This window comes from Carassius auratus, chromosome 29 (assembly GCF_003368295.1).
Source record: "Carassius auratus strain Wakin chromosome 29, ASM336829v1, whole genome shotgun sequence".
Taxonomy (NCBI): Eukaryota; Metazoa; Chordata; class Actinopteri; order Cypriniformes; family Cyprinidae; genus Carassius; species Carassius auratus.
This window is the reverse complement of record NC_039271.1, coordinates 4,352,439-4,373,224: the sequence shown is the minus strand read 5'-3', so window position 1 is coordinate 4,373,224 and position 20,786 is coordinate 4,352,439. Positions and strand designations below refer to the sequence as shown.

Sequence of the window (20,786 nt, the reverse complement as noted above, 5' to 3'; positions counted from 1 at the left end):
GTACTAAAGAAAACAATTACTTCTAGAATTTTCGTTTTTTGTTCGGCACCATTACGTGCGCGCGCAGTGCGTGTCGTGTGCGTGACGTAGTTCGCACGTGCGCACAGTGGAGTTTGTGCTGTCATGGCGCTGAACACAAACTACTGATCGAGAGGTCTTCATCATCGCTTCAGGTTTGACACAAACTCTTCTGATTCCGCTCTTCACTGCTGTTAAAACCGCTCAGTTAAACACGTCTGAATGAGTTCCTCTAAACATGCGTCTTTAAGAGAAGTTTATTATCTTAAATTGATTTTCCACATGTGTGCTAGGAGGCCAGTAACGTTAATCCACGTTTTTACTAAGATATTTGAGATCAAGTAACGTTAACGTAAATTATAACTTAATTGATTTACCAGTGTGTAGAAGAATCGTTTAGCTCGGTATTTATCTCCACACAGCTCGTGATAAACCTGCTCTTGGAGGTGAAGTTGTTTCAGTCGCAGATACAGAGAATATTCTAGAATTACAGACGGACGAGATTTCATTTCAACAAGCACCTGTTAACGTTATTTATTTCGCGAAATCTCTGATTAATCTGTAGTTCGCGGGGTTTTTCAGGGTCGCTTTGTTGTCAGTTTAACTTTCGAAGAGTTACCATGGTAACCGTAGCCTCCCGCCAGTGTAAGGTACTTACTGTAGTTACCGCGTTTAAAATCATAACAAGTAATCATTGTTTAATTATTATTATTATTTATCAAATAATTAAATGCCTATTATTATTTTGATGACAGTAGTTTTTTTTATAGTAAACTGTAAAATAATTATTTAATAGATATCACCATCACGTTCTAGTTAATTAATCACAGTACAGAGACATTACATCTTATTCTGCAAGCTTTCTCAAAGTTATATAACTTTTATAATATATATATATATATATATATATATATAGATATATATATATATATATATAATAAACACTTAAATGTATATTTAGGATGGTTTTATTTCCCGTTACATGTTAGGAGCGGTTGCCTGAATAAACAGTTTTTAGTAGTTTTAATCAGGTGAAACGGTGTTTGTCACAGGAATCTGCAGAAGATGTCGGGAAATAAAGCGGTGGAGCTGCAGATCCAGATGCGACAGAACGCAGAAGATCTGCAGAACTTCCTGAAGGAGCTGAACAACTGGGAGGAAGAAGTCAAGGAGAAAGACCAGCAGCTTCGCTCCGGAGACATCAGCGAGCCGCCGGTAAACCCTCCACATCCCCAGCTCCTCACATCCAGCTGCTTGTGTTCGCTAACGTGTGTTTAATTCCAGAAAACTCTCCCGCCGGTGAGGAACAGAGATTACAAGAAGACGAAGAAGAGCATGAAGCGGCGGACCGACGGCGCTCTGAAAGAGCAAAAGGAGACGCAGCGCATAAAATCCTACGATTATCAGGCCTGGGACAAGTTCGATGTGGTAATGTGATTCAGATTCACGCTCTGATGTGTGTGAAGATGTGATGGACGATTGATGAACGCTGTGTGTTCGCAGGAGAAGGCGCTGGACGCCGAGGAGAGCCCGGTCCACTCCAACGAGTCGGACTCAGAAGAGCCTGCGGTGGACAGAGATCTAGCGCTGACCGAGAAAGAGAAGGTCTGTTCGTGTTCAGTTCCTTAGTGACTGCACTAACTGCATCAACGTGACATAAGATGAGACTCATGTGGTTCGTTAGAAAGCTCTGCTGCTAAAGAGAAGGGAAGAGGGGGCGGGGTTTAGCAGAGCTCATTAGCATTTAAAGCAACATGCAATAAAACCAAATCGACTTGTGGAAATTCTTATTAATGACCTCTTAAATGTTTCAGGGGAATGAGTTCTTCCGTGTTGGCCGGTACGACAGCGCCATCGAGTGTTACACCCGAGGAATGGACGCGGATCCGTACAACCCTGTCCTGCCCACCAACAGAGCGGCCTGCTTCTACAGACTCAAGAAGTACTGCAGCTTCTCCCGTCTTCATACAGGTGTGTTCTGATGCATCGGTGCTGATGAGAGCGTTTGTGCGCCACAGGTTCGCCGTGGCGGAGTCCGACTGTAATTTGGCCATCGCTCTGGACGGGAAATACACCAAAGCGTACATCAGGAGAGCGGCGGCGCGCGTGGCACTCAACAAACACCAGGACGCTCTCCAAGGTCTGAAGCTTTCTTAATCATGGAAGTTAATCTAGTTCTGAATTTGTGAGTGAACTGAATCAGTGATTCAGTTGAACTGGTTCACGAATCATTCGAAATGATTCATTATTTATGCACACTAGGGATGGGCATTCGATTAAATTTTCTTAGTCGATCGTCGGGAGAATTAACGATCGACTATCGATTAATCATTAATATTTTTATAATATAATTAATTATTTAATTTTTATAATAAAAAAATGCAATGAATACAAAAATACAGCGTGTTTTTCCTCGGTGAGACCTTTATTACAAGATCAACTTGTGGCAGACAGTTAAACTACGTTCAGGCAAACCGAACATATATCCGCGTGCATATGCAGTGCTCTAAAGCAGCGGAACCTGCAGCTGCTAGCAGGCGTTCTTAAAACCCTTTCGAGTCGATTAACGCATATATGCGTTTTGAGTCTGAATAAAGTGCTTCATTCTTTTTTCTGAGGAAATCCATTTCTCAAATCATCAACCACATCACATCTTTTTGGGGTGAATTATGTCTTAGTCCTCTCATCGCGAAGCAAACAGTAAAATAAAATAAAAACTTGAAGAACAGTCTCGCTGCCTTTTCTTCTGTGTGGGCGTATTCAAGCCGCGCGCTTCAGTTTGAATCTGAATAGCGCGTTCAGCGCGGGGGCGTGGTCACATTAAATATAATGAAGGAAGATATGAAAAACAGACATTGCGTTGTTTTCATATGGATTACTTTATCTCAGAATATTTGTTTTTCGGAAGCACTTGTTTAGTTTAAAAGTAGACATTCCAGGCTTTCTATAGATATCTCTCTCATGTCTCTTCGTTGAGTATTCACGGAGTTACGGTTCATTTTAATGAAATGTTTGTACATGACGATCAGCGGAGACAAAGACTGTAGACAGCGCACCTTGTTTGTTATCTTTATTTTATAAGTGCACAAAGGTTTTTTGTTATTATGTCTGTATCCAAAAAAAACTAGACCCTTTACAGATTCGATTGATGTATTGCTCTTATCTGTACGATTAAAACTGAGAGTGTAATTTATCAGGGGTTATCAGGAGAAAATGACTCAAAACGCATATATGCGTTAATCGACTCGAAAGGGTTAAAGCCTCATGAAAATTTGCCGGGATGCATAGGTACATCATTTGAGTCGTGGCCGTGTTGTACTTAAACACGGCATCGCAATGTTTGCAGTTAACTAGTTCGCTTTTTAAATCAAAATGGTCCCACGCCACACTTCGCCGTGACATCTTCATGATTATTCTTTGAAATCAAAACGGAAGATCACAGATAACCGAGTAGGGTGTCAAATATTGCCCCATGGTGGTAAAATATTTAATTGCTGCCACACAGTGAAATTCATTTAATTGCTTGAAGACTCGCACTACGCAACGCAACCTGCATTAGATTAAAAAAATGCTTTAGATTAATCGATAACAAATTAACATGATCGAGGAAAATCTTAACGATCAATTATCGATCGTCGATTAATCATGCCCATCCCTAATGCACACAACAATTATTCAGAGTGATTTACATTTTAAAGCTTTTTTAATTACCTAACTTTTTTTAATATACAACAACAGTCAAAAGTTTGGAACCTGATTAAAAATACAGTAAAAACTGCTAAATATTTTTACAATATAGAGTAATGTTTTCTATGTAAATATATTGTAAATTGTAATTTATCACTGTTTTTAGCATCATTAATTAGATGTATTCGGATTATTTTTTTTGTAACTTATGTAACTGTAATTCTACTTAATTTTAATTATTTTATTTTAGTAAAAACAACAATATTGTGAAATATTATTACAATACAAGTAATTGTTCCACATTCATTGCTGTAATCAAAGTTGAATTTTCAGCACATAACTCTCCAGGTTATTCTGATTATTTTATTTTAGCTTATTACATATTTATGATATTTTCATTATTTTGTCATCCTTTCTTAAAACTGTTAAACACAATCCTAAAAGATAAAACTAAGATTTACTTGAAAAAAAAAAAAAAAAGTGTATATATATATATATATATATATATATATATATATATATATATATATATATATATATATATATATATATAAATTTTTTATAAATGCACCATAAAACATAAATTAAGTTATTCCAAATTGATTAGTAGAATACATTTCCTTTATATACTTTTCAAATCAAAAAGGAAAAAATAAGAGATGCACAAGAAATCTTTATCCAGTTGCCATCTGGTCTGTGTTGATTGGTCCAGATTACGAGATGGTTCTCCAGCTGGATCCTGGAAGCGCGGAGGCTCAGACGGAGATCCAGAAGCTCCAGCAGGTGTGTTAGTGATCTGGTTTGACAGATGTGTGTGCTGTGAGATTCGAGAGTGACCCACGCTTCGTTCCAGGTGCTGGGATCCAGCGGACGGACGGCGGAGAAGAGCGAGAGCCAGGCAGAGCCGTCACAACACACACAGGAACAGCAGAGGAAACAGGAAGCAGTCGTGCAGAAGGACAGAGTGAGAAACGTCTCCTCCTCTTCTTCTTCTTCTTCTTCTTCTTCATCATAGTGGATGTGAACACTGATTCTGTTTCAGGGAAATGCTTACTTTAAAGAAGGCAAGTACGAGGCGGCGGTGGAGTGTTACTCCAGAGGAATGGAGGCTGATGGGACGAACGCACTGCTGCCCGCCAACAGAGCCATGGCCTTCCTCAAACTCCACAGGTGACTCCTCCCTCAGAAGTGTGCTCACTATCTAGTGCAGTGCTGGGTGACACGAGAGTTACATAATCAGAGGACTGTTTTCAAGTTGCTAGTAAAACGAATGGAGAAAAAAGGAAACATCTGAGGTGCTTTTTCAGATGAGTAACAGATGTTACTGTGTTTCCTGTGTGTTATTATTGATTGACAGCTCCGGTGTTGCCATGGAGACAGAACTAGGAGTCAAAATTAATAAAAACAGTGCAGTGCAAACTCAGAATGTGACGCGAAACTGTTAAATAACACTTTATTAAGCCATGTGTTTCCTGCTGAATAAAGCGAACAGAGTTGAGTAAATCATCTCTCCACTGATGTGACAATATCTGAAAATCTGAAAATGCAAAAAAAAAAAATCTTTATATTGAGAAAATCATCTTTAAAGTTGTTCAGATGGAGTTCTGAGCAATGCATATTACTAATCAAAAATGAAGTTTTCATATATTTACGCTAGGGGATAAATATCTAAATATCTTCATGGAACTTGATCTTAATATCCCAATGATTTTTTGCGTAAAAACAGAAAATGATTGACACATACAATGTATCATTGGCTAGTGCTACAGATATAGCTGTGCTACACGTTTACATTACCTTCAGCCTGAGGCTTATTCCTTTCACTTTTGCTGTGAAAAAGCTTTCAGTTTATGAAAAAGTTATGAAGCGTGGTATTATTGTAAAGCATGAGTTGTAGTTGTAGCGTGTGTGTGTGTGTGTGTGTGTGTGCAGGTTCAGCGAGGCCGAGCAGGACTGTAACACGGCTCTCGCTCTGGACGCCTCGTACGCCAAAGCCTTCGCCCGAAGAGCCACGGCCCGAGCCGCTCAAGGCAGGATCCGAGAGGCCACAGACGGTCCGTCATCCACCGCTTCACACACACACACACACACACACACACACACTGAAGAGCTCACGTGTGCTTGTGTTTGTCTGCAGACTTCCAGCAGGTCCTGAAGCTGGAGCCGGGAAACAAACAGGCCCTGAGCGAGATCCAGAAACTCTCCGAGGTGATTCTAGTCATCAGTCCGGCTGCAATAGTGTTGTTAAACACTGACTGTAAAATTACTAGATAAAACCGAAATGATGAGTTCAGATGTGTGCATCTTTTCATTATAGTTGTAAAATAGTGTTTGAATAGGAGCACAACATTTAAAGAAAAAAGGAAAAATCTTAATTGCAGCTTTTCTGATTAAAAATTGTGATTGAGGAAAAAAAATGGCTGTGCGGCTTGGCCAAAGATTTGTTTCACTGCGGCTATTTGTTAAATATAAATAATATATAATAAAAATTAGTAATTGTTTTTATTTTATTCCTGTAATTTGCACAAGTAAATAAAAAAAATCTAGTATTTAAATTATTATTATTTTTTTTTAATTACGAAGCTAATATTTTAGACTTTATAGCATCAAGGTTTTAGCTCACTGGGAGTCTTCTCTTTTGTTGCAAAACTAAAAAAGCTAATAAAACGAACCCCAGCTTATTCTGAAGCCTTTAACCCTCTAAACATATTCATTTGTACGAGAGCAAACCGAAAAGCTTCAGATCTTGTGGTGTAATGTATACAGAGAGCATTATCTGGACATCTTTTACAGACGGTTCCAAGTGACTCAAACTCAGAGAGCAAGCATGAATCTCACATCTGTTCACCTGTGTGTGTGTGTGTGTGTGTGTGTGTGTGTGTTCATCAGGAGATGGGGAGCCGCGGTCTTCTGGCTCCAGAGGAGAACAAACAGAGGAGAAGCATCCAGCACATCCACAAACCTGAACATCTCCGATCCACCGTGAGAGCCGCTCCAAATATGAATCTCATCTCTGAGTTTATGTTAAGTGTCGACACATCGTGTGTGTCTGTGTCGTCCCAGAAACCCTTGAGGAGGATCGAGATCCAGGAGGTGGGTGGAGAGATCTCACCGTCCACGTCTTCACCGCTTCACAAGACCCAGAAGACGGAGGAGATCTCGGACGCTCCTGTGTCCCAGAAGACGGAGATCTCGGACGCTCCTGTGTCCCAGAAGACGGAGGTCTCAGACGCTCCTGTGTCCCAGAAGACGGAGATCTCAGAAGCTCCTGTGTCCCAGAAGACGGCGGAGGTCTCAGACGTGTCCAGGTGAGAAGACGATGTGATGAAGCTCTCCTGGAGCTGGACCGAGACTGACGAGTGTCTTGTGTTTCAGGGCCGATGCTGAAGCGATTCCTCCTCCTCCCAGCAACAGTTTCCAGCTGGAGGCCGATCTCAGGAAGATCAGACGTCACCCACAATCCACTTACAGATATCTGAAGGTAATGTCCGTGCCGCTCACGCTCTCCTCTCTGTCCTGTATCTGTGCGTCTCATCTCAGTGTTTAACATTGCAGCAAATCAGTCCAGACGCTTATCTGAAGATCTTCCAGAACTCTCTGGAGCCTGATGTTCTCAACCACATCCTCAGGAGCTTCCACAGCTGCTTTCAGTGAGTCCGAGACCACCATCATGAGCTACTGTAACCAGAACTAAAGCGGAGTTATTCTTCACCAAAACAGACGAACAAAATCATTTTCACCAAGTGAAATGAAATATAAATGTCTAATGATAAACAGAAATGAAAATTAGAAACTGCAAAACTAATTACAAGAACTAAAATGGAATAAAAAAAAAAAAAATTATATATATATATATTTATATATATATATATATAAAACAAAATGCCATAACAACATTTAAAATTATTACTTAAACTAAATTAAAAGTGAAAATCTAAAAATTAAAGCTAATTCCAAATAGCAATAACTTCTATAATAGTATACCAATAATATTAAAACTGTAACTATAATGTTAATTATAACAGTGTTATTGTTTACTGAAACTAAAATGGAAACTAAAATGAATTAAAAAAAATGAAAAACACACAAAAAAAATAGAAATACCTGACATTGGTTTTAGTTGAAGTCCTTCAGTTACTAAAATGCAAATAAAAATAAATGACAGCTGCTAAAAAAATACATAAAAAATAACGATGACAACAAAATTACCAAAAATGAACACTTGATAATCTAAAAATTGAAGCTAATTGTAACTGTTAAAGAATACTATGAGTTTATTAAGAATCATAAAATAACACTGATTTGTAACAATAACTATGATAACTATAATAATGACTGCAACTATAATAGTTACTATAGTTAAGAAAATAGCAATATCTGTAATAATAACTGATGATGAATATAACAATAACTTTATTGCAACTATAACATATTTATAACTGCAACTATAATAGTAATAACATCTACAATGTTAATTATAACGATAACATTCTGTTTATTATAATAAGTTTGAGTCGCTCCTGTCACTTTAAATGCTTGGATTCTGATTGGCTCTCACTGTTTATCGTTCATCAGCTGAAAAACAAAAGCCTTTTTTTTGAAAGTGACTTCTGGTTCTAGTTCTCATCGCCGGTGTGCCTTTACTGCAAGCACGATGATGTCACTTCCTGTGTGATTTCAGAGCTGAAGATGCGTCTCTCCTGCTGTCCGTCCTGAGGAGCCTGGCGAGCGTGAGGAGGTTTGACATGAGCGTCATGTTCATGTCGTCCGCCGAGAAGAAAAGTACAAACACACGCAGACACAGAATAACACAAACACTAACACAGATTAACACAAACGCTTCTCTTTCTGTCAGTCTTACAGGAGCTGTTCGACTGGATTCACCGCGCCGGAGCGGGAGACGCTTCTGAGCAAGACTTACAGAAGAAATACGGCCTTTGACCTCTGTTTGGACTGAAAACTGGAGCTCGGGTATCAGTATGAGGTGAAGCCGAACTGGAAACATCACCGCTTCAGTGTGAATGAATCCGACCTCAGAAAAGACGCTTGGTGCCTTTAAACTCTGCTTGATTTGGTTCCTGCATGAGTGTGTCTCCGGTGCAGACGAGCAGAACTACAGATGATATTAATATGACTCATGTGTCTTCACAATCTGCTTCTGTACTAAATGCAATATTAAAGTCAACATGAAATCCAAACGGACTCCTGACTCTGAAATGAGATGCATGCATCATCTGAAAGCTGAATAAATCATGTTTCCATTGATGTCTGGTTTGTTAGGAGGACAATATTTGTCTGAGATACAACTATTTGAAAATCTGGAATCTGAAAGTGCTAAAAAATAAATAAAAAAACATCAAGTTGTTCTTAGCAAATGCATATTACTAATCAAAAATTACGTTTTGATATATTTACAGTAGGAAATTTACAAAATACTTTCAAGGAACACAATCTTTAATATTTCATATCCTAATGATTTTTTGGCATAAAAGCATAATTGATAACTTTAACCCATACCGTGTTACTTCTGACTAATTCTGTGACACAGAGACACAAATGAAAACATCTTTCATCCAAATCTAATAACTTTAAAACAAATAATAATCCATCCAAAGTTTTCCTTTGAAGGTCCCGTTTTTCGTGATCCCGTGTTTTAAACTTAAGTTAGTGTGTAATGTTGTTAGAGTATAAATAATATCTGTAAAATTCTAAAGCTCAAACTAGTTCAATGCCAAGCGAGATATTTGATTTAACAGAATTCACCTACAAAAAAAGATCCGTTTGGACTACATCCCTCTAGGTCCTGCGGGAATGACGTCACTAAAACAGTGTTTTGACTAACCTCCGCCCACATGAATTCACAAACAGGGGGCGTGGCCTTGTTGCGCTTAGACCGAGAAGAGGAAGAGCCGCGTTTGTGTTTGTGTTTGTCGCCATGTCGTTTGAAACGCTGTTATTTTCATCTCTGAGTCCAATCACCTTTGTTTGGGCTTCCCAGGGACGCTGTACTTGGAGATTAATGATTACAACTAGTGTTTTACTCGGTTCCCGAAAATTATAATCCACGTGTAAAACTATGTGCAGCACATTTTGCTGAGGACAGCGAGCTTTCTCAATCTGAATCAGTTTTATGACTGATTCGCACAAAGATTATTCCTCAAAGATGGAGCAGTTCCCTCTTTGTCTGTCTGGAGAAGGCGTTGTTTATGGACCACAACCAGTAAGTGTATTTTATTATTTAAGTTGGTGCTTTTAACAGTTTCTGTAACTTATTAAACAAAGGGCAACACTGTTTAGCTTTGTTAACTAGATTTTAGGGCTGTGCAAAAAATTTTTTATGCGATTTTCATGCGCATCTCATCAGTAAAAACACTCCTGTGATTATAAACACATCTCCAACACATGCTCTTCTTCATTGGATTTTTACGACAGTTGGCATCCAGTGTTGAACATTTTTTTTTTATTTAAACTCTTCTTTCCAGTCCAGTTCTCCTTAAAAAATTAAACAAATTTCTCTGTCCTTGGTCATTATTTCCATATGTTACTATATTTTTAACATTATATTCTAATATACCTATTTCCCGTAGCTGATTCTTGAACTCTTGCCTTTCTAGTATACATTTCTTACAAAGCACATACTCCTGCCCACTTGCTTCTCAAAACTACTCCAAAACTAGTCCAATCGCGTTTCCAGGAGGGCCGCGTGCGCTCAGCTGCTGTCGAATCAGAACACAGGAACCGCTCGCCCAATCAGAACTCGTTACGTATTTCAGAAGGAGGGGCTTTATAGAACAAGGAAGTCATCAGTTTGTTTGTATGACAGTGAAAACAGCGGTATACAGATAGGTGAATTGTGTGAAAAAAAAATACTGTTTTTTTTTTTTTTTTACATGCGAAACATGAACACATGTAACTGTAAACACAAGCAAAGCTTCAAAAAAGCACGAAAAACGGGACCTTTAATAAAAGGGATTTTGAGTATATTCCTTCAGGTTTACTGATGTTGAAAAACCTAATTTCGCCCCCTCTCTACTAAATCACTTTCATGGACACAACACACAAAGGTCACGTGATTCTGTTTATTCAGCACACACTTTATATTTACATTCGTGTTTAAACAGAAACCTTGAACCCAGAGATTGATTTGGCCAAACGTCAGTCACATTACTGGGACAGAGAAGAAAATCATCAATGCTTACGAGAAGTCATTTATATTTCAGAAGGTCTGGTGGCATCAGTATAACATCATTAGAATGAGATCTACAGAGAGAGAGAGGAACAAGAGGATTTTGGCCCAAAACCGGTCACATGTTCTTGTGAAGCTCAAATAATCCATGCAACAAACGTCAGATTTACAGAAACGGACATTTCATTTCCATAAAGCTTTTTTTTTTTTTTGGCAGTACAAAACTAGCTTCTGTTTGCTAGTAAACTAATTACCCATACATCTCCCCATACATTCAAAGCAGCTGATAAATACAAAAGTGTCTGTGAGGAACAAGAGTAAATGATATTTGGTCCAAGACCCAGTCAATCATGCGGGAATATTAACAGATGTCTTCTGTCCAAGCAGTAAAAGTACAATATGACTGCATATATATATATATATATATGAATTTTCCCAGGATGTTGGACTATGAAGGCAGAACTCGATGGCACTAGACTACACACTGCTCTGACGTTCTCACAGGAACCTACAAAGAACGCTGCAACAATGTAAAAAAAAAGCCTTTTCAAAAGTGTTCGTCCACGTCCGATCCGGTTCCGTTATCAGACGGGTCCAAGAGCTCTTGACGACGGCGCATCACGGCAGCAAACTGAGCGCGCTCCGCGGCGTCCTGTAAAAGGTCAGAGGTCACAGAGGTCAGAGAGGGGTCAGTGGTTGCTCCCCTCATCGAAGGACTCCACGCCGGAGTCGCTCGCCGCCGCCGAGGCCAGCTTCTCCTGTCGTCTCCTCATGATCTCCTGCAGCTCCGAGGCGGCGTTCCTCTACAGACACACAGACGGAGAACAGTCACACCGGCGTTCCCAAATCACTCACAGAGAACCAAGCTAAAGGAACCGGGATCTGTTGCTAAAACTTGCTAAATGATGCAAAGTTGTCACAACATCAAATCACAGCATGCATGTTCATTTAGATTTCTTTGTAAAATAAAATGCATGATATAATATAAAAAAATAAACCACTGTATTTTTAAATGCATTGAATTATTTAACACTTACACATTTTTGAATGACTACAAAAAAATGTTTGTATAGATAGTTAACTATAAAATCACATTTACAACAGTTTTAAGCAGTGTTTTAAGTAGTTAATGTTCTGCACTCTGAGAAAAGTCTGTTAAAATAGGCTACAGAATTATACATAAAATTATTTTAACTACACAAGTGTTTAAATTTTCGGGTTACAGCGTTACAATGGATAATGTCCTGGAGAATTACTATTATCTTTTGCATTTTCCTTACAGTGCAATAACTGATCAACAATCTCAGGTACAAGCTACTAACAAAGAGTATCATAAATGAACATTTATTTATCATTATTATTTAATTCTACAATAGCAAATAGCAGCTAACTCAATTCACGTGATGTGTGTTATTCTAAGCATCTTTGGTTTGTAAAAAAGCATAGAAAAGCATGCCTTTTTATTGTCTGAGACACTTGTTGCTTGGTGCTTTTGGAAGAAAAAGTTGCTAAATTTGAGTGAGTCAGACTAACTCCATGATTTGACTCGATATCTATTCACAATGAAGGACGAGTAAAGCGGCGCTTGAGGGATTCTGGGAAAGCATCTATTCTCTAACTATGACAGAAGCCACTAAACTTTTTATTTTAGGAGGGTTTAAAAATAATTGTTATTGCATTGAGACTATCAGATGAGAACAAATGTTGAGCTGAATGATGACACTATTACTAGTTATACAGAGTTAGTTATGAACTAGCTACGTGTGGACTTCATATTCCAATTTAAAGGGACAGTTCACCCAAAAATCTAAATTCTGTCATCATTTACTCACACTCAAGTTGTTTCACACCTGATTTTCTTTCTTCTTTTAAACGCAAAAGAAGATGTTTTGAATGTTGTTGGGAATCAAACTGTTTTTGAAAGTCCCACAATATTCGTTTAAAAATATGTTCTTTGAGAAAGAACCTCTAAACTATCCCTCTAAGTAGGAACTGGTTAATGAAGGGTTAACTAAACCGAGCAAAGCCGCCTCGCTACGATACTGAAGTACCTTCAGAGGAACGTGGATTACACGTGAAGATCATGAGAGCGTCAGAAGAAGACCTGCGGACAGTAAACACACCACAGAAAAACCAAAGCGACTCTTGCCAGAGTTGAGCAAGTTATCAGCAGCACACAAACTAATTAGACTCGAGGTTCGATTTAGGGAGCACTACTCTGCTATCACTTTCTCGTTGAGCGGTCGGTGTGATGTGATCCGGTCCGAGACATTTGGATTGGGACAGAAGAGTTGAAAGAGGAATGGAGAGAGAAATCAGAGAAGCTGAGGAAGTGGACTCACCTCGAGAGCAGCTTTCTGGACGGCGATCTGGCTGTAGACTCGAGCTCCGTCATCAGGACAAACGGTCTTCAGCTCGTCTTTGTTCAGAGAGAAGAGCTGAGCGCCGGTCAGCACTCCCAGACTGTTGATAGTCCTGCAGAACAGACCACAACAGCTTTGAAAGGGTCATCTTCCTCACATCGAGCTATTCTCAGATGCCTGAGGTCACACAGACCCAAGCCCCTCCCACGATTGTTGATTGACACTAGCGTTTGACTTTAGCTCCGCCCTGAGTGACTGTCATCAGTCCACTATTGTTTCACCACTAGAGCAGCTGTAGACTGGAATGGCTCCTGAGCGATTAATAATGAACACATCAGTCGTCATTCACTCCCAACATCTGAGCCGCATAAAGATGTAGTGGATTGCATTTGTTTTTGAAGGGAATGCGCACCGATCTACATTAATGCGTCTATGCACGAATCATTCATAATCCAGCTTCCCTTTTCAGTAGGAGTATAAGGTTTGCTAATGAATATTTGTTAATTTCCTTTCCTAATAATGTGCTAATTAGCAAGTGCCCCAGCTAAAGTAAACAGACTCATGAGAACATTACATGGAGGAGAGGGGCGGGGTCAGCAGAGCTCATTAGCATTTAAAGGAACATGCACTGAAACCGCTCACTGATTTTTACAAGTTAAAAAGGGAAATTTTCACTACCATTGAGGAATTTGAACCAAAGTATGTTATAGACTTTTCATTAAGACCCTGATGAATGAGTCACTCACGCTTCGCTGAAGCCTTTGAGCTGCAGCCAGGCCTTGACGTCGTCCGGCGTGGAGTCGAAGGTGATGTTGACCGCCGGCAGGCTGGAGGAGCGAGACGGAGCCTGTAACTTCTTCTGAGCGCTGCGGCCCAGAGTCAGTCTGTGCATCAGCTCGTCCTGAACCTCCTCCATGTTGGACTTCCGGCCTGAGAGACACACGGATAATGCTGCAGGTGTGTGTGTCTATGACTTTTTTCATTAAGGGCTCATGAACTGCCTTTGTTTTTTATTTTGTACTGTTCTCTGAGGTCCACTTATAATGTTATCAAGATTTTTAGGTAGTTTTTAGAAGTAACAGGCTATTTTCTGTCCTGTTTTTAACCCCTCATCAGAACACTCTGTTTTAGTAGACGTGGAGGATTCCTCACTAAAAATAAAGTTCATCCATTGTTTCCTAACGTTGGGATCAAAAGGAAGGAGACGCAAAGACTGTTTTTCTAAAACTGCACTGCACAGCGTCTTGTGTCAGTGCATCTTTAACGTTTGGTTTCTGCGTTGATCTGAGCATTCAGCTCTCTCGTAAACTACATGCACGAATCGGTGGGCGTGGCTAAACAGGCAATGATGTTTAACTGGTGGGAGGGGCTAAACAGACAGTGATGTAGAACTGGTGGGCGGGGCTAAACAGGCAGTGATGTTGAATAGAAAACAGGTAGTGATGTAGAATCAGTGGGTGGGGCTAAACAGGTAGTGATGTAGAACTGGTGGGCGGGGCTAAACAGGCAGTGATGTAGAACTGGTGGGCGGGGCTAAACAGGCAGTGATGTAGAATCAGTGGGTGGGGCTAAACAGGTAGTGATGTGGAACTGGTGGGCGGGGCTAAACAGGCAGTGATGTAGAATCAGTGGGTGGGGCTAAACAGGTAGTGATGTGGAACTGGTGGGTGGGGCTAAACAGGCAGTGATGTAGAAGCAAGTGTTGATGTTCTGTGGAGGCGGGGCTTATCCACACTAATACATCATAACATTCCAAGCTGTTTTTAGACAAAGTTTTGAGTTCTGAAAATTACAGGATGTTTTGATAGTACAATGAATGACCTCTATATGTCAAAAGATCAAGGGAATTTTAGTTTCTCAGTTCATGACCCCTTTAATGTTTTTAATCGATTTGCCCAGTATGGCTTCTTTTTTAGAATATGTGCTGATTGTGTGTGTGTGTGTGTGTGTGTGCGTACGGCTGGCGGGCGCGGGTCTCTCTCTCTGATGATCTCTCATGGTCACGCCGTCGCTGTCGTTGTTTTGTTGCTGGCCGTTGGCCGCTGGTGTGTCCTGTTTTTGGGCGGATGCGGGCAGCAGTGGCGGGGTGGGGATCTGCAGAGGGGCAGGAGGAGGCGGGGCCACTGGGGTGGGTGGGGCTTCAGTCACCGCCGGTTTGGGCACATAATCTGAGCGCTGCTTCTGAACGGCACAAATAGCACAGTCAGTCACTGAACTGAACTCACACTGATGCACTTCCTGTTCACACAGGAAATGCTGAAGCGCTCGAGATTTAGTTCACCTGCACACCTGCTGTAATCACATGATCAAATTTGCTTGGACATCTGATGAGATGATTGCATGAGGTTTCCAAAGAGCCATTCACACAGAACACGCTTTTCTATTCGAATGCGCTACTTCTCCTTTGTGTTTCTATATAAACATGTACAAGACTGATGTGCATGACCACTACTCATGCCTTGTGTTTCTGCAGCATCTCTCACATGAGCGCAGTGTTTTTAAGATGCCGTCTACAGTTAAAAGAGTTAAACATGTCCACACAGCGCTGTTCATTAATGTCAGTTCCAGAACAGTCCAATCAGAAGAGCCTGGAGGCGGGGCAAGTGTTGTTTACAGTAGCAAGTTTAGATGCATGACGTGTTCTGAGTGAAAGGACCCTAACACACAGAGTAACAGTAGTTCATAATTTATACTGTATTAATAGTTATAAAGTCTAGCTGGCCTCTACACAGACAGATCTCTATGAAAAACATCCTGAGATTGTTGATTATGGGGGGTTTCACTGACTGTGAGACAAAATAATCCAGTTACCTCGTTTAACTCGCCCAGTAATTGCTTGAGAGAAAAATGAAGAGTGACGTCAAAAATTTAATTCAACCACACACACACACACACACACACAATCCAACAAATAACACACACACACACACAATCCAACAAATAACACACACACACACACACACACACACACACACATGCATTTACTAGTCATTTCACATCTATTGTTTTATTTACAGCTAGTTATAAATACTAATTAACTAACACACTAACTCTAGCAGAAAACAAAGCTGCATTTTTACAGTTCATGAAAAACTAATTTTTATAACATTTTTACAAATGAGGATGTCTCTAACAGGAGGTTTTGTTAGGTTTAACTCACTTCTGTGTACAAATTTGTCCCCAAGGAGGCACACACACACACACACACACACACACACACACACACACACACACACACACACACACACACACACACACACACACACAGAGGGAGATAAACTGAACTAATGCAGGAAATCAAAAGAAACTGAACACACACACTCCAGTTTACCTTAAACAACTCAAATTCCTTTTTTGGCATCATTAGCTTTAAGATGAACAGATGGCAAAATAATGAGATGAAATGAAAGTGAAGATGAAGCATGCAGACAGAAGTCTTGTGTGTGTGTGTGTGTGTCACCTGTATGGTGTGGCTGTAGATGGGCTCTCCGCGGCCCGTCATGTCCACTGCCCTGCTGATCTCCAAGATGTTGTTTGGCACATATCCCATAGCCCCCGAGCTGTTTTGCACCTTCCACCACTGCTTCCTGTCATCCAGCACCTGACGGCCAATCAGATCGACACGTCAGATGACAGACATCACACTGACATCATCATCATCATGTGACGTACCTCCACCACCTCGTCTTTCATCACAGACAGTTCAGTGTTGTTTCTGGCCACAAAGTCGTATCTGGATTTGGCGAAGTTCCTCTGCGTCCGGCTGAGAGCCTCTGGGTTCCTGAAGAGAAAGAGTCAATGAACCTCCAGGAATAAAAATAAATCACCTCGTTTTTCACTACAAAAAGATACATTTAACTGAGAAGCAAAATGACTTCAGACATTGTTTTCTTGCCTTGCTTTCTGAAATCTATTCAAAACGAATTGAGTTTGAGCTTAGAACAAGTATATTTGCTAATGGGCTCAGAAAAATAAACTGGCAGATATTTGGTCTTAACCCTTGTGTGTGTTTTTGATCAAACTAGTTGTTAATGCAAACAGCATAGATTTGGTCAAAAGTGTGCATTGGACTTTTATTAGACTTAGACTTTTATTAGATTTATTACACTATTATTAATAAATGTACTACCAATAAACAACATGTCACACTCATTTCCTTTAATAAGTCTATTTTACACAAGGTGGAGGAATAGGTCCACAATGAAATGCATTAAAATTGCAATATTTTTAATTTAAAACCTTTAAGCATTAAATCATGCAAGTACTTTTTTAGCTTCTTACTTATATAGCACCATTTTTAAAATCTGAAACTGCACAAAAAACAAATAATGCATTTAGCATAACTATCAGCATTTAGTATATGGAAAACATCTACTAAGAATGTTTTTTGTTTGTGTTTTCCCCTCACTATATTTCTGAAGCAATTCTGCTTCTCAAGTAAATGTGTCTTGGTTTAACAATGCTGACTTATTTGTGCTGCAAAACAAGACAAAAACACTGATGAACAACGTTAGTTTTTGCAGCGAAATCTCTTAAACACAAGCTCGCTCTCTTTAAAAGCTGAATCTACAGATGAATGTAGTTATTGACCGACCGCTGCCGCCATGGAGGAGCGTCTCAGAGCTCAAGAACGAGACGGGAAGAGACTTTACTCCATCAGATGACAGAAACCTGGAGGTTTTAACAGATTGAGAGTTCAGGTCAGAGTTGAGAGTTTGGAGAAGCAGAATGAACCCAGAACAGCCCCAGAAGCGCAGCCTGCACTGAGCCGGTTCTCCAGGGCGCGCGGTGAGGTCGCTCGTACCCAGGTGGGTTTTACCTATCTACATGACGGCTGACCGCGTGTTTAAAAGCAGCCACGGCCGTGTCCGGCTCCAGCAGGTGCAAGCGCTTGTAAGAGGTGTGTTTGTAGCCGTACCCGTCTGCACCGGGGAAGTCCTGAACTAGCGGCTGCTGTCAGGAGAGAAAACACTTTCACGTCAACAAGTGCTTCACAGCATCACACTGTAAGTGTTAAAGGTGAAAGAGCGTCTCACGTCGAGCGGAGGTCTGTCCACGGGTCTCTGAGCCGCACCGAGCCTCTCCGCCAGCTGAGCCACGTCCTGCTCACGAGACACCAGCACCGGCGGCTCCCAGCCGTCCCGGAAACACAGCGTGTGCGGAGGAAACGGGTGATCCTTCGGCCACTCCAACCTACACACGAGACAAGATGCTTGAACTTGATTGTGTTTTGGGGGTGTACTAGAACAGGCTCTCATACTGGGTTGTTCGAAAACACATTATGTTTCACATATTTTACATTATAACAGCACCTCTCTCTCCAGTCTGGGATGAACTGCTCGAATAGTTCATGTATCAAACAAAGGACCGCCTTCTGAAATACCGAATGCGCTGTGATTGGTTAGCTGGGCCAGTGTGTGTTGTGATTGGCTCCTCTGTGCCTGGTCAGGAAATGTTATGCCTCTTACCATAGCCGCCTGCGAGCTTCAGTGTAAATATTGCATCAAAATCAAATACATTTTAACACGATTTAAACCTGGGATATCGTAACCGTTCTGAGTTCGTCTGCCTAGCTATATTGTATTTATAGTGTTGTCTAGCACTTATATCGGTTCAGCAGAGACTCATACATGTGTTTGTGCTTTCAGAGACAATTAAGAGATTTAAATGTCATCAGTTGTTAAAAGTTAAGAGATTTAAATATAAGTTGTTTGGTTAAAATATGTAAATGTGAGTTAATTTTGTTCCGTTAAAATGTTTAAACATCAAACTGTTTTTTCCGGTTAAAAGATTCAAATATCGGTTGGTTTCGTTCTGTTAAAATATTTAAATGACAGTTGAGCTTTTTCTTGTCATGAGCCCGGACCCGGTGTTTCTCTCTCTCACCACCAGAGGACGCCATTTCCCATTGTCCAAGAATCATTTACCTTTACTCCACACACCTGTTCACCCACCCTTTATTTATTTATATAGTGCTTTAAACAAAAAAAACACCCACACACCCACACACACACACACACACACCTGGTGCCCATTGTCACGGACTATATATTCTCCTCTCACTCACCACTCTGCCTGGCATTTCTATTAAGAGACCAAATTATCGGTCAGTTTTGTTCAGTAAAGAGATTTAAATATCGGCTGTGTTTGTTCTTCAAAAATATAAACATTAATCAGCTTTGTTAAGAGACTTAAATGTTGTTCGATTTTGTTCGGTTAAAAGATTTAAATACCAGTCAGTTTTGTTCTGTTTTAAGAGATTTAGTTTTGTTTGGTTAAAACATTCAAATATTGGTTAGTTTTGTTCCATTAAAAAATTTAAATATTGGCCGGTTCTGTTAAAATGTTTAAATATCAGTTGGTTTTATTCTGTTAAAAAACGTAAATATCAGTTTTGTTCTAATAAGGCATTAAAATATTGGTCATATTTGTTTTAAAATATTTAAATACGAGCTGTTTTTGTTCATTTAAGAGATTTAAATATCTGTTGTTTTTGTTCGGTTAGGAGAATTAAATATCGGTTGTGTTTGTTCTGTAAAAAAGTTAACATTTGTTCAGTTAGGAATATGAAATATCGGTTGTGTTTGTTCAGTAAAAAATTAAACATTTGTTTGGTTAGGAGAGTTAAATATCGGTTGAGTTTGTTCTGTATAAAAATAAACATTTGTTCGGTTAGAATTAAATATCAGTTGTGTTTGTTCTGTAAAAATTTTTACATTTGTTTCGTTAGGAGAGTTAAATATCGGTCGTGTTCTGTAAAAAATTTAACATTTGTTCGGTTAGGAAAATTAAATATCAGTTGTGTTTGTTCTGTATAAAATTAAACATTTGTTCGGTTAGGAGAATTAAACATCGGTCGTGTTTGTTCTGTAAAAATGTAAACATCAGTCGGTTATTTTTTTAGGTTTTGAAATTTAGGTATGGGTTGCTTTATATCTTGTTTGAGTCTGTTCTATGAAGCTTTCATTATCGGTCAGTTTTGTTATTAATAGAGACGCTCCAGTACCTGCATTTGGTCCATCCGTCTCCCAGCGTGACCCACAAGTGTCTCTCCTCCGCCGAACCCGCCGCGTGCAGGAAGTCAATGGCTTCTCTGGTGAGGAGAGGAACGATCACACTTTTAGCCAGATCCACTCCTCCAGACGTCTGGATCACCTGAGACACACACACACACACACAAACGTCAGTCTGACAGAACAACTGTTCCACACTCACACACACACACACACATGATCAGAAGACGCACCAGTTTGAGAGGATTGAACAGGAAGTGGACCAGATCCACAGCACTGGGGTTCTGAATGTGGTTCTTCAACTTCCCCTGGAATGTCAATCAATAATCACATCACAGATCATATAAATGAATTTTTCTAATGTTTGTAATTGGGATGGTAACCTGTTCGACGTCACTCACCAGCAGGTTGAAGGCATGTTTGAACTTCTGGAAGCAGTCGATAAACTCGTCCTGAGATGGAGGTTTAGCTCTCAGCGTCAAAACTCCCTCTGATTAAAGACATACACAGCAAACACGC

At 40.0% G+C, this 20,786-nt stretch overlaps 3 protein-coding genes across 7 annotated transcripts in view; 1 reads left to right on the top strand and 2 right to left on the bottom strand.

Annotated features, from left to right (window-relative positions):
- LOC113048471 (B-cell receptor CD22-like) overlaps positions 1-20,786 on the bottom strand; it is a 1,131,192-nt gene that overhangs the window by 1,064,250 nt on the left and 46,156 nt on the right. The gene's annotated exons all lie outside the window — the stretch shown is intronic.
- LOC113048488 (RNA polymerase II-associated protein 3-like) lies at positions 36-8,903 on the top strand. Of its 2 annotated transcripts, none has more exons than XM_026210338.1 (17): positions 36-173; positions 1,071-1,233; positions 1,303-1,446; positions 1,522-1,623; positions 1,833-1,960; positions 2,037-2,158; positions 4,418-4,488; positions 4,559-4,669; positions 4,748-4,875; positions 5,638-5,759; positions 5,843-5,913; positions 6,595-6,687; positions 6,769-7,013; positions 7,081-7,186; positions 7,261-7,355; positions 8,387-8,487; positions 8,561-8,903. In XM_026210338.1, exons 2-17 carry the CDS (start codon positions 1,084-1,086, stop codon positions 8,644-8,646), a joined length of 1,875 nt encoding a protein of 624 aa, XP_026066123.1. In that variant the 5' UTR covers positions 36-173; positions 1,071-1,083; the 3' UTR covers positions 8,647-8,903. The 2 variants fall into 2 exon arrangements, with proteins under 2 accessions (XP_026066123.1, XP_026066124.1); XM_026210339.1 differs by having other exon boundaries at positions 93-173; positions 1,008-1,233.
- The window catches only part of LOC113048472 (epidermal growth factor receptor kinase substrate 8-like), a 28,005-nt gene continuing 17,983 nt past the window's right edge, over positions 10,765-20,786 (bottom strand). Inside the window, exons 11-23 of one of the 2 annotated variants that reach the window (XM_026210296.1) lie at positions 20,669-20,757; positions 20,501-20,575; positions 20,261-20,409; positions 18,291-18,447; positions 18,074-18,207; positions 16,927-17,035; positions 16,715-16,855; positions 16,586-16,621; positions 16,066-16,089; positions 15,213-15,435; positions 14,001-14,184; positions 13,234-13,366; positions 10,765-11,694 (exon numbers count right to left, since the gene is read on the bottom strand). In XM_026210296.1, the coding sequence (XP_026066081.1) occupies positions 11,581-11,694; positions 13,234-13,366; positions 14,001-14,184; positions 15,213-15,435; positions 16,066-16,089; positions 16,586-16,621; positions 16,715-16,855; positions 16,927-17,035; positions 18,074-18,207; positions 18,291-18,447; positions 20,261-20,409; positions 20,501-20,575; positions 20,669-20,757 (1,568 nt within the window). In that variant the 3' untranslated portion in view covers positions 10,765-11,580. The remainder of the gene's footprint in view (positions 11,695-13,233; positions 13,367-14,000; positions 14,185-15,212; positions 15,436-16,065; positions 16,090-16,585; positions 16,622-16,714; positions 16,856-16,926; positions 17,036-18,073; positions 18,208-18,290; positions 18,448-20,260; positions 20,410-20,500; positions 20,576-20,668; positions 20,758-20,786) is intronic. The other variant, XM_026210297.1, reaches the window with a different exon arrangement.